General features: G+C 37.4%; 1 protein-coding gene across 1 annotated transcript; it reads left to right on the forward strand.

Annotated features, from left to right (window-relative positions):
• Positions 1-1,404: 1,404 nt before the first annotated feature.
• Positions 1,405-10,085, forward strand: LOC137172373 (stonustoxin subunit beta-like). The gene is made up of 4 exons (XM_067576767.1): positions 1,405-1,498; positions 1,723-1,823; positions 6,208-7,680; positions 8,139-10,085. The coding sequence occupies exons 2-4, from the start codon at positions 1,733-1,735 to the stop codon at positions 8,687-8,689; spliced, it is 2,115 nt and encodes a 704-aa protein (XP_067432868.1). The 5' UTR covers positions 1,405-1,498; positions 1,723-1,732; the 3' UTR covers positions 8,690-10,085.
• The last annotated feature ends 666 nt before the right edge of the window (positions 10,086-10,751 follow it).

Genomic DNA, 10,751 nt, shown 5'->3' on the forward strand with positions numbered 1-10,751 from the left:
AGTAGGCTGCATATACAATAAGCCTTTAATTTACCTTTTAAATATTACGTGGTTTTCTATATTAAATGTTCCATATTAATGGTGAGGCCGTTTAGATGATCTGACTAGAAGTCTTCACCAGTCCAAAATGAAAGAAGAAACTGCGTAGCCTCTACCTTACACCCAACTACTCTCCAGAGACTGAAAACATGATCACTGTTTAGGCTTTGGAGCCGTTTCTAAACAAACTAATATGACCAAACTCTTCAAAACAAATGAACATGTCATCCAGTGCAGCGGTGTGGCTCACTGACGTGTTTTTAATGCGGCGCAGAGGATCCGATAAACAGAGGTCCACAGCACAGAGGATTAAAATATATCAGGCTTTGGATACATACACAATAGAAAATTGTTGGTTTGACTCTGCACATGAGATTTGTTGACAATAAGAAAATAGAATATCACCAGCCTTAACCTTTAAGACAGAGTATGAGCCTTTGTATTAAATTTCTGGGCCTCATATTGTTTGGATAATGATAAAACCTGGTTGAGAAGAATTAAATTTCACTAAAAAATGGTTTATAAACCAAGAAAAACTAAAAAGAGAAACAAACAGTTGTACAAATGATGTTGTGATGGCGCTAAATGCTTGCAATATCATTTATTTTTTTATTTTTTTATTTTTTTGTGATCAAATGTTTATTGAAATAAACAAAACAAGACTGTAGATCACCAAGCCTATTGGGAATTCCACTCAGGGAACAGGAATGAAAAAAGTCAAGAACAAGACAAGACAAGAAAAGTAAATAAAATAACTATAAATAAATTATAGAAATAAATAAATGAGAAAAAAAAAAAAAAGGGGGGGGGGGGGGGGGGGAGGGGGGGGGTATTTCTGGGGTGACAGGATATTACAGTAATACCCAGACTTAGACAGTATAAGAAGTAGCTGTGTTGAGTTCATCAAACAGTTAACAATGTTCGGCAGCAGATCAGCTCATTCACAGCACATTCGCATACCAACAGTGTTGATAAACATGGGTATTCAGCTACAATATACAGTATAATTATTCCAAATCAATATATCAAAAACTCTCTGTGCAACTAGAAAACAAATCTGTCTGACAGCTTTGACCCATTACTTCCCTTGAACCTTGAACCTTAACTTCTCATGAATTACCCACGTCAGTAGACAAAGATAACGCAACAATATCATTTATTTAAAAACTAACTTCCTGATTATTGTTGACTGATATCAGACATTTGATCACGTATAAAGGAGTATCTTGTTTAGTGTTGTGCGAAGGGCTACACATATCTTTCTTCAGACTTCTCTGATCTGTATGTGAGATAACAGGACAAACTGCAACATAATTAAAATAATCAGATTGCTGTCATATAATGAGGTGTGTCAGGGGTAGAGAGAACAGGATAAAAGTAATGTCACAGTATCACAGACCATCAGACTGGAAGCTCCAGTTAGAAGTTAAGAAGACTCTGATCTACACAACTACACCAGGTAAGGACAAACAGGGTGGAAATATTTCTTTATTTATATTTTAACTTGGAAATATTTCCAAGACCAATAAGCTGACTGTTGGTCTCTTTCTTGTTTTTTCCCTCTCTGTCTATGTCATGGAGGAGAGTTGTCTACCTGTGTGACACTAACTTCAGATAATTGAATCAAATATTGAAGGTTGTGTGTGTTTGCTTTGATCTATGTTGTGTCATGTTCACCAACAGGTTTGACAACATGTCTTCAGATACCATGACAGTAGCTGCACTGGGTCGACCCTTCACCTTAGGGATGCTCTATGATGCTTGGCAGGATAAACTAATCCCAGGTAAAACTTCATGTAGACAACATTGGAGTAATAGAATTACTTACTCTGCCTGTCTGAGATCTGCTGACAAGAATTTCAAATGATCTTATGGGACAGAAAAGTTAAATTTATTAACCAGACTAAAGACTTGATTTCAGTGCTGCCCACAAGAAAGGGAATTGATTCCCCTCCCAAAAATTCAAAGCACAGTAAATTCAAAAAAATCTATCTGCTGATTTACAGACATCTCTTTCACAATGTAAGTCTATGGGAAAAAGTCTTTTTGGGCCCAATAGCGTCACGTGAGGTAATTACACAGTTTGGCTGCTATGTCAAATTGGCCTCACAGCCTGGCGCTGTTCCTGGGGGCTTGGTCATGACATAGACTGTATAAAGAGTTATGACCTGATAAATGTTGAGACAAATGTAAAACCTGAAAGCACTTGGTTTGAATTGACAATGTGATCCAGCTAGAAAGCTCTACGTAGTATCAGCGGAGCTCATAGGGCCACTCAGCTGCATCTGTGGAAGACTGTAACGTTGAAAGATATCCACTTGATTTGACTCATTTGGACGCTGAAGCTTCATATTAGCATCAGATATACTTTTAAATGCATTTTTGAACAAGGAGGACTGGGGATTTTGGCCCCCATCACTTACATTGTAAATGCATTATGAAGGAATCTTCTAATGGTCAGTATGAACAGGAGGAATGATTACAGCAAGAAAAACATGTTTCAGTATTGATTTGGGCTCCTGACTGTTGTTTTAAGACAGACTTTTTTTGATTGAAAATTGTGAACCCGTCCTTTAAGGTCAGTGAAAGATTGTGGTTTCATGATCTTTCCCCAAAGCATTCAGTCACACAACACATAACACACTCAATGTGAAAACACTGATTCTGCCATGGCATTATTCCATTCTTCTCACGTCTGGGCAGGTGATAACTGTGAAATTGCCAAGTAACAGGTGTGTCTTCATTTCCAAAGGGAAGTGTCAACAATGCCACTGAAACAATAGCCATTGTCTTTTATATTAATGAGAAGCTACTACATACCACATCTCATAAGTGCAAAGTCTAAAGTTTCACAACACCTCGTACACCTTGTACAGGTTGTGAACATTATTGCCACTGAACATAGTAGCACTTTCAGAAGAATCTCAGTGAATTTGTAACTAAAACTAAAATGCTGTGTGTATGTGACCTTTTTAAGGTTGGTCAAGGCTTTGTAAGGAAATTTTGGGTTATTAATGAGGGGATTTGGCCCAGTGTCAAAATAATAAACCTGGCTGAGAAGCAGGCTGATAACACAGTGATGGAAAAGTAATAAATATACATCAATAAGGGTGTCAATTTACACACAAACCGTTTACACACAAACTTGATGAATGCAGTTGGTTAGCAGCATACATAGATAATATCACTGACTAGTCATCATTGGTGGCTCAGTTGTCATACGTTGCAAATGTTTATATTTTAGAAATGTGATTAATATTATATTATTAGGCTCCCAGTCTCTTTTGGATCATGACCCTGATGAGTTTGAGAACACTGAACCTGAGGAGGTGGTGGAAGTCTCCATGCTGAACATGATCCAGTTCAGGCGTCAACCAGTTAATCAACAGATGATAAAAGCAGCCGCAGCTGTCACACTCCATAAATGTCTGGGCAGGATTCCATGTAGAAGGCGTATCTTCATTTATCAGGAAAAGCATCAACTATTCCACTAAACTGCCCAACACTTTTAAGGTCATGAGAAGCAAAGGAAAATAAGCTGAGCACCTACAGTGGCTGTGAAAGCCTGTAATGGCATGCAGAAGCATGAACAAACAAGGTCATCTTGAAGTACTTGAATTCATATGAAAAGAATAATTATTTAAAAGTAAAGTTTAAATTATTCAATCTGCACCATGAATTTGAAGGTTGTGGCTGAGATTGAGGCTGTGATTTTCTACAGTAACATATGGTTACTGTGATTTTCTACAGTGGTGTGTTCACTACTGTGATTTCTTCAGTATCATTATGATTACTGTGTTTTTAGGCCTAATACACAGTACTATACTGTAAAAATATTCACAGTAATTAACTGTAGAAACACAATAAATTACTGTGGATTTCACAGCAATTTTTTACAGTGGACTCAAAGCAGAGTAGTGTCATCTATACAGTTCATCGCTTCTGTGTTGATTTTGTTGGAGGCATGTGTAATTAGAGTCCTGCTGTCTGACACTCAGTTCTCAGCCTGCATTAACTGAGCAGCTGTTTCTGTTAAAGATGCTAGTTTAGCATTAGCATGAGCCTCAGATAGCTAAACCGCACAGCTGCCAGTCAGATTTCTTCAACAGGACTGCCTCAGCGAGCAGAGCAAGACACGCTGCGACTTTTTTCTACCTCAGAAAACAGGGAGGTGCATTTGTTTTACAGTTTGTGCAGCCCTGACAGGTGGTCACCAAACACACCTGTAACTCAATCTCATTAAGAAGTAAGAGGCTCTACCTGGTGGTGCAGCCGGATACTACAGCAAATCTACAGAACATTTTCTGACAGTTACACCACATGTCCCTCATCTGCTGCATTATCAGTCAATACATTTTCAATTGATTAAATTATTAATGGTAATTAACCAATAATCAATTAATCATTGATATCCCTAATTGTAATTTCTCTGTACTTCAGCACATTGGCTTTGAAATGAAACTATGACTACGAAGTTAATCTTTCCTCCTTACTATGATTGTGTCCTGGCTATATTTGCTGTATATTTAGAATCATCCTCCTGCATTGTCCTAAAATTGGCAGACTGCTTAAAAAAGAAGGCTACAATTGCTTCACTGTTCACAATATCAATATGGACGTACACGATAAAACTACTTAAATCCATGTCAGTGCTTTATTTTCAGTCATTATTCCATTTCAAATCAAAAGTGATGGTGTTGCAGTTTAACTCGTGTTGAACTTTTAACTGGTGATATCCGCTTATGTGAGGCTGTGGTTGCTATGGTGAACTTGGGATGCTAGAGGAGAGGACTAGGGAATGACAAAGTAGGTGGCTGTGTCGATGCCTGTACAAAACACTGCAAACATCAAAAAATCATTCTTGCTGCTAGTATCATGTGTTGTGATTTATGTGATGTCAAGTGGATTTGAGGACTGTTTAATACAGCATACAAGTGAAACATAGTGTTTCATTTATCTCATACTTGCCTTGAATGCAATAGGGAGCAAGTTGGAGGTAGCCTTCGCAAAGTGTGATAAATTAACTTGTGATTCATGATGATGCCATTGATGGTGTTTTGTTTGAAAGGCTACGGACATTTATTTCTCGTACCACAATACTCTACAATATTCAGCATGCTCATTCATCCAAATTAAACTTCATTGTTAACTTTAATTTTGTAAACAGGAACCAAAATTGGATAACCACACTGCATAAATACAATGACAGCTGATCAGTACTGTTGTCTTTTCTTATAACATGTCACATTATTGGGTCAGTCTAGCTGCTATGTAACAAGACACAAAACTGCGCTGCATATTTGAACTTGAATTTGGTCATTCTGTTAATGTAAATTTGTAGAATTGGCACCATTATTGTTATTTCTGCCTTTACATCTTTATTGCAGAATTGGTGTGTTGTCTGTATTGTTATGTTAATTATTTGATTGGTTTAAATGATGAAGATGTAAAAAGCAGCCAGTATAACATTTCTCTACTCAGTAGTCTACATGCACAAACATAATTTTGTAATCCTGACATGAATCACTGAGGAGAGACCAGTTAACTTATTTCTACCATAAATGTAGACATTTCACACAGACTTAGAGGAGCAAAATCCAAATGAGGTGCAAAACAGCTGACAATAATAATGACTAAGTAACATTCACATACAACAGCAGTTTGTTAGCTTCAACAGTTTGCCTACAAACCAATGAATGTAGTTAGTGTTGGTTATCTTCTGTAGCTAACAGTTTGCTACACTGGCAGGCAATTTAAACAGTGTTTGGTTGAACAGGCAAACTTGATAAAGTCATGCACACAACAAGACCACAAACACATAAAGGTCTGACAGTGTGTTTACTTTGAAAATCCTTGGGATGCGGCTATCTCACTGTCAAGCTTGTGGGCGCAACTTCCAGATAACAACAAAAAATCAATGCAAAATGGACAAAGGAAATTTCCACACACAATCCAATCACCTAATTTAATTCCTGATTTCCCTTTATAAACACACAGAAAAAAAAAATCAGGTCATTTTTTTCTTTTCCGGTTTTTATTATCAGAACAAAAAGTGTAAAACATTTCAAATCCTCTTTCTTGAAAGTTCCACAATAGCTCTACATGTGGCTGAATGTTAACAAAATGTTCTTTCTGCTCTAACACATGGTTGATGTTTACTCTCTGCAGGTTTCACCTTGTGGGATAAAACAACTCTAAAAGAGAACACAACTGAAACCTTCAATCCCAGCAGTGAGTTTCAGATTACGGCATCTGACTCCATTGAATCCAAGACTCATCTGCTGTCTGTTGATGCTTCCCTGAAGGCCAGTTTCCTGGGTGGATTGATTGAAGTTGGAGGATCTGCCAAATACCTGAATGACCAGAAGAAATTCAAGAACCAGAGCAGAGTGACACTTCAGTACAAAGCTACCACCAACTTCAAACAGTTGTTGTTGACACCTCATGGAGCCAAGAGCATGCAACAAACAGATGTTATTGCGAAGAGCTCGGCAACACATGTAATCACAGGCATCCAATATGGAGCAAATGCTTTCTTTGTATTTGACAGTGAAAAGTTAGATGCTAGCAGTGTTCAGGACATCCAGGGCGGCATAGAAGCTGTGATAAAGAAGATTCCATCATTGGATATTGAGGGAAAAGTTGACATCAAGCTGACTGAGGAAGAAAAAGACCTGACAAACAAATTCTCCTGCAAATTCTACGGGGACTTCATTCTTGAAAGCAACCCTGCAACTTTTCAAGATGCAGTGAAGACCTATGTAGAGCTTCCAAAACTACTGGGAGAAAAGGGAGAGCATGCTGCTCCACTGAAGGTCTGGCTGATGCCGTTGAAGAATTTGCATCCTGCAGCTGCTGAGCTGATGAGTGGGATCAGTGTTGGACTAGTGAGGAAAGCTGAAGATGCTCTAGAAGGTATTAGGGAGATAAAAATGAGATGCAATGATTCCCTGGAAGACAAAGTGTCAGAGGATTTTCCAGAGATTCGCAAAACGCTGACCACTTTCCAAAAACTGTGTAATGATTACACATCTGAACTCCAACAGACCATGAAGAAGAGATTTCCCTCCATCCGTGAAGGCAAAGAAGATGAGAGCTCATTAGAAAAACTCTTTGATGACAGAGACAAGTCACCATTCAGTCAGGACAAACTAAGCAAGTGGATGGATCATATGGAGAGAGAAATCACTGTCATTAGGTTCTGTGTAGACATGATGGAGGGAACAAACACAAAGATCGTCAAAAATCAGTCAGAGTTGGATAGAGAGGTTTTTGATCCAGATGTAAAGAATACTCTGTGCTTTGTTTTCACCTCTGTGGAAAGTACTGACCCCTGCCTTGATGCAATGACCAAGTACTTGGATTCACCTGAAATAAGATGTACCGATGCAGACCACTGGTACTTCTCAGATGAAGTGTTGACCAAAATGAGAGAAAAAGCCAAAGCTTTCCATGATCTTGCCAAACCTCTCAAGGACAGCAGCAGTGTCCGTTTCCTTGTAACAGCCACAGCAAATGAGAAATACCAAGGAGCAACCATCTACCATTACAAGGAGGGCAAACTGGTCACTGATGCTTTTTCAAAGCCTGACGTCCCTCCTGATGTGACGACTATCACAGACAAAAGTGCTTTAATGTGGTGTAAGTCATTTTTCATGCATTTTCTTTACTTTAATATTAAGTATTTTATATTTAACTTTTTTAAATACTGTTGTGATATTTTCATAATTTATCTATGCTGTACAGCATGTACAGCCATATAGTTTCCCATATATGAAGTGGCGGAAACAGAAGTAAACCACATATTTATATGTACACACTAGCGTTCAAAAGTTGGGAATCACTCATAAGTTTAAATGATTTCAATAGATATTGATACTTTTTATTCAACAAGGTGACATTGAATTGATTTGAATATATAGCCAACACATTGCTAATGTTGCACATATTATTACACTATAACCATACTGAAATATCAGTATTAAAAAATGGAGAACAAGGTGTGAATATCATTATTTTATGAGTGCATACTTTTGTAAACTGCAGTGAACGGTGATGACGATGACTAAGAACAGATTGTGTTTTAATCTCTCCATCAGATGCCTGTGATCTCTCCCTGGACCCAAACACAGTAAACTACAACCTTATTCTTTCTGATAACAACAAGAAGGTGACACTTGGAGCAAAGCAGGGATATCCTGATCACCCAGAGAGGTTTGATACTATGCATCAGGTGTTGTGCAGAGAGGGGCTGACTGGGCGCCATTACCTGGAGGTAGAGTGGAGCTGTGGTTATACTGAAGATTATGCTGTAGGTGTTGCATACAAACACATTGACAGGAAAGGCTACGGTGAATATATTCATTTAGGACATACTGATAGGTCATGGTGTTTTGGTCTCTGTACCGCTGAACGACGGCTCTTTGCAGGGCATGGTACTGACTGGACTCGCCCTCCTTTTCCCTCTACTGGCTGCAAACGAGTAGGAGTGTATCTGGACTGGCCTGCTGGCACTCTGTCCTTCTACAATGTCTCCTCTAACACACTGAGTCATCTCCACACCTTCAATGCTCAGTTCAAAGAGCCTGTTTATCCAGGCTGCTACATTTGGAGCAAATCTGGCTCTGTGTTCTTTTGTCCAGTTGAGTAAGAACAGTGACAAAGTGATGAAATGAGTCTGATCTGTGATCTATGATCTGTCTTTAAACTGACACCAGTGTAACTAAGTACATTTAAGCAAGTGCTGTACATAAGTGCAAATTAGCAGTGTTTGTACTTTTCTCGTACTTTCTTTGTACTTCTACTCCACTATGGGAGATGTTATACTTTTACTCCACTACATTTACATTTATTGCATAGTCACTAGCTACTTTTCAGATTAATATTCTATAAGTAAAACATGATCAGTTTATAAAATATGCATCGTCATTGAAAAGACTAAATCAACAGTAACTCAAGTAATTTTAATTTAGAAAATTCTCTTTTTGTTGAATTTGATGTTAAAGAGACTCTGTAACACAACTCACTCACTAAGGAGTCCACACTTGGGTTAGGTAACAGGATTTATTTTATTATTATTATTATTATTATTATCATGCTTTTACCTTATTAAAACTTATTAGCATCTTAGTTTAGGCTTGAATAATTGCATTTAAAACTTTTTTATACTATAATGGTGTGTGAATATTCTTTATGTTTTCAAGTTAACCTTTTCTTTGTGTAGTAGCTACATGGCATATAACATTATGTCAACACAATGGCTTCTACAGAATATTCCGTATAATCTGATTATGTTATAGAGAAACATGCATGTAGTTTAACTGTCTTCTAATTCTTCAAATTTTATCAATATGAAATTGTTTGGTGAGGACATGTATGAGGATATTGATTATTTTTCCACATTACATATTCATTAGCTTATGCAAAGCACTTCCTTGGTACATAATAGTGAATAAGGTGCCCTGTAGCTTATAATTAGAATTGTTCATTTATCTTTATCTAAATTTACAAGATGTTTCATTTATGCTTGTGAAGTTGACAAGTGTCTCTTCTTTGATTTAGAAATTGTTCTTTTTGTTGAATATCTGAATATTAATGAAATCAGTGGTGAACGGTGACAAAGTTTTGTCTTTTGTTTTTTACGATTCAGATGTTGCTGTTTTTAAAATTAAAAAAGAAAAAAGAGAAAAAAAGATGATACATTTAAATGATCCATATTGCCAAAATATCAACAATTATTAACAAAGTGATGATTCCAGTTTTATGTTGTGATCTTTTTCTTCTTCTAACACAAGTATAATGTATCACTCAGGAAACTTCTGCTGGTCTTTGTTTTTCTGGTTGTGGCTCTGGACATTCTGCTCTGAGTCCAACCAAGAGTCCATTTAATCACTGTGGTGTTCTGAGGAGACAGTCACAACATTGTCTTTAACATGTTAGATGTTGAGAATGTTGCTGATGTTTACAGAGCTGAAGTTCTCCTGGATCGTGATTTCTGTAACACCTGTTGGACATCTCTCTACTTGAGTAAAATATTCAATAAATTTGAGTCCTGAGTTGAACACTGTGTGCAGCTTGGTTATTTCCTGTTTGTTAGAAAATCCAGTTTGTGGTAAAACTTGAATAAAACATATAAAGAAAAGCAGAGATCTAACATGTATTTTGTATGTGGACTGATTCACTGGCTGTCTGTCCTACAGAGTCTCCTCTAACACACTGACACACCTTCCACACCAAATTCACTGAGCCTGTTTACCCAACAATAAAATGATGTGGACCTGCGTTCAGTTAGATAAGAGCAATGATGGAGATTTTTTAGATCCTTGGTCTGTTGATCTGGATATTTATTTACATTTGAAGTTTAAAGAGCAACATGATTTAGCTTGAGCACACCCCCTTTCATAAACTGAAAAGCCAGAGGGACCAGGATCATTTGTGGTGTAATAAAACCAGTTTGTGTAGGATTTGAGTTTTTTCTTTAATGTCAGATTCCTGTTGGGTATGTAATAAAGTGGAGACCTGAGTTTCCTATGTGCTTCTTTTTTGCTGGAGGTTAACTCTTACATAGTGTTCATATTCTGACCCTTCACAGTATCCCCTCATAATTAGCCTCTTTACCAAATATCTGAACCACAAATCATTCATGAATACCTCATCAGTCAGTTTGGGTGATTAATCCTTTCAGAGAGCAGAGTATATACATTAGTTTTTAC

Source organism: Thunnus thynnus, chromosome 20, assembly GCF_963924715.1.
Source record: "Thunnus thynnus chromosome 20, fThuThy2.1, whole genome shotgun sequence".
Taxonomy (NCBI): Eukaryota; Metazoa; Chordata; class Actinopteri; order Scombriformes; family Scombridae; genus Thunnus; species Thunnus thynnus.

Excerpts from the sequence above, each read along its gene's own strand:
- LOC137172373 (XM_067576767.1), top strand. The coding sequence starts at position 1,733 with ATGTCTTCAGATACCATGACAGTAGCTGCACTGGGTCGACCCTTCACC. Across the intron at positions 1,824-6,207 it reads GCAGGATAAACTAATCCCAG|GTTTCACCTTGTGGGATAAA; the intron begins GTAAAACTTCAT and ends TACTCTCTGCAG. Across the intron at positions 7,681-8,138 it reads CAAAAGTGCTTTAATGTGGT|ATGCCTGTGATCTCTCCCTG; the intron begins GTAAGTCATTTT and ends TCTCTCCATCAG.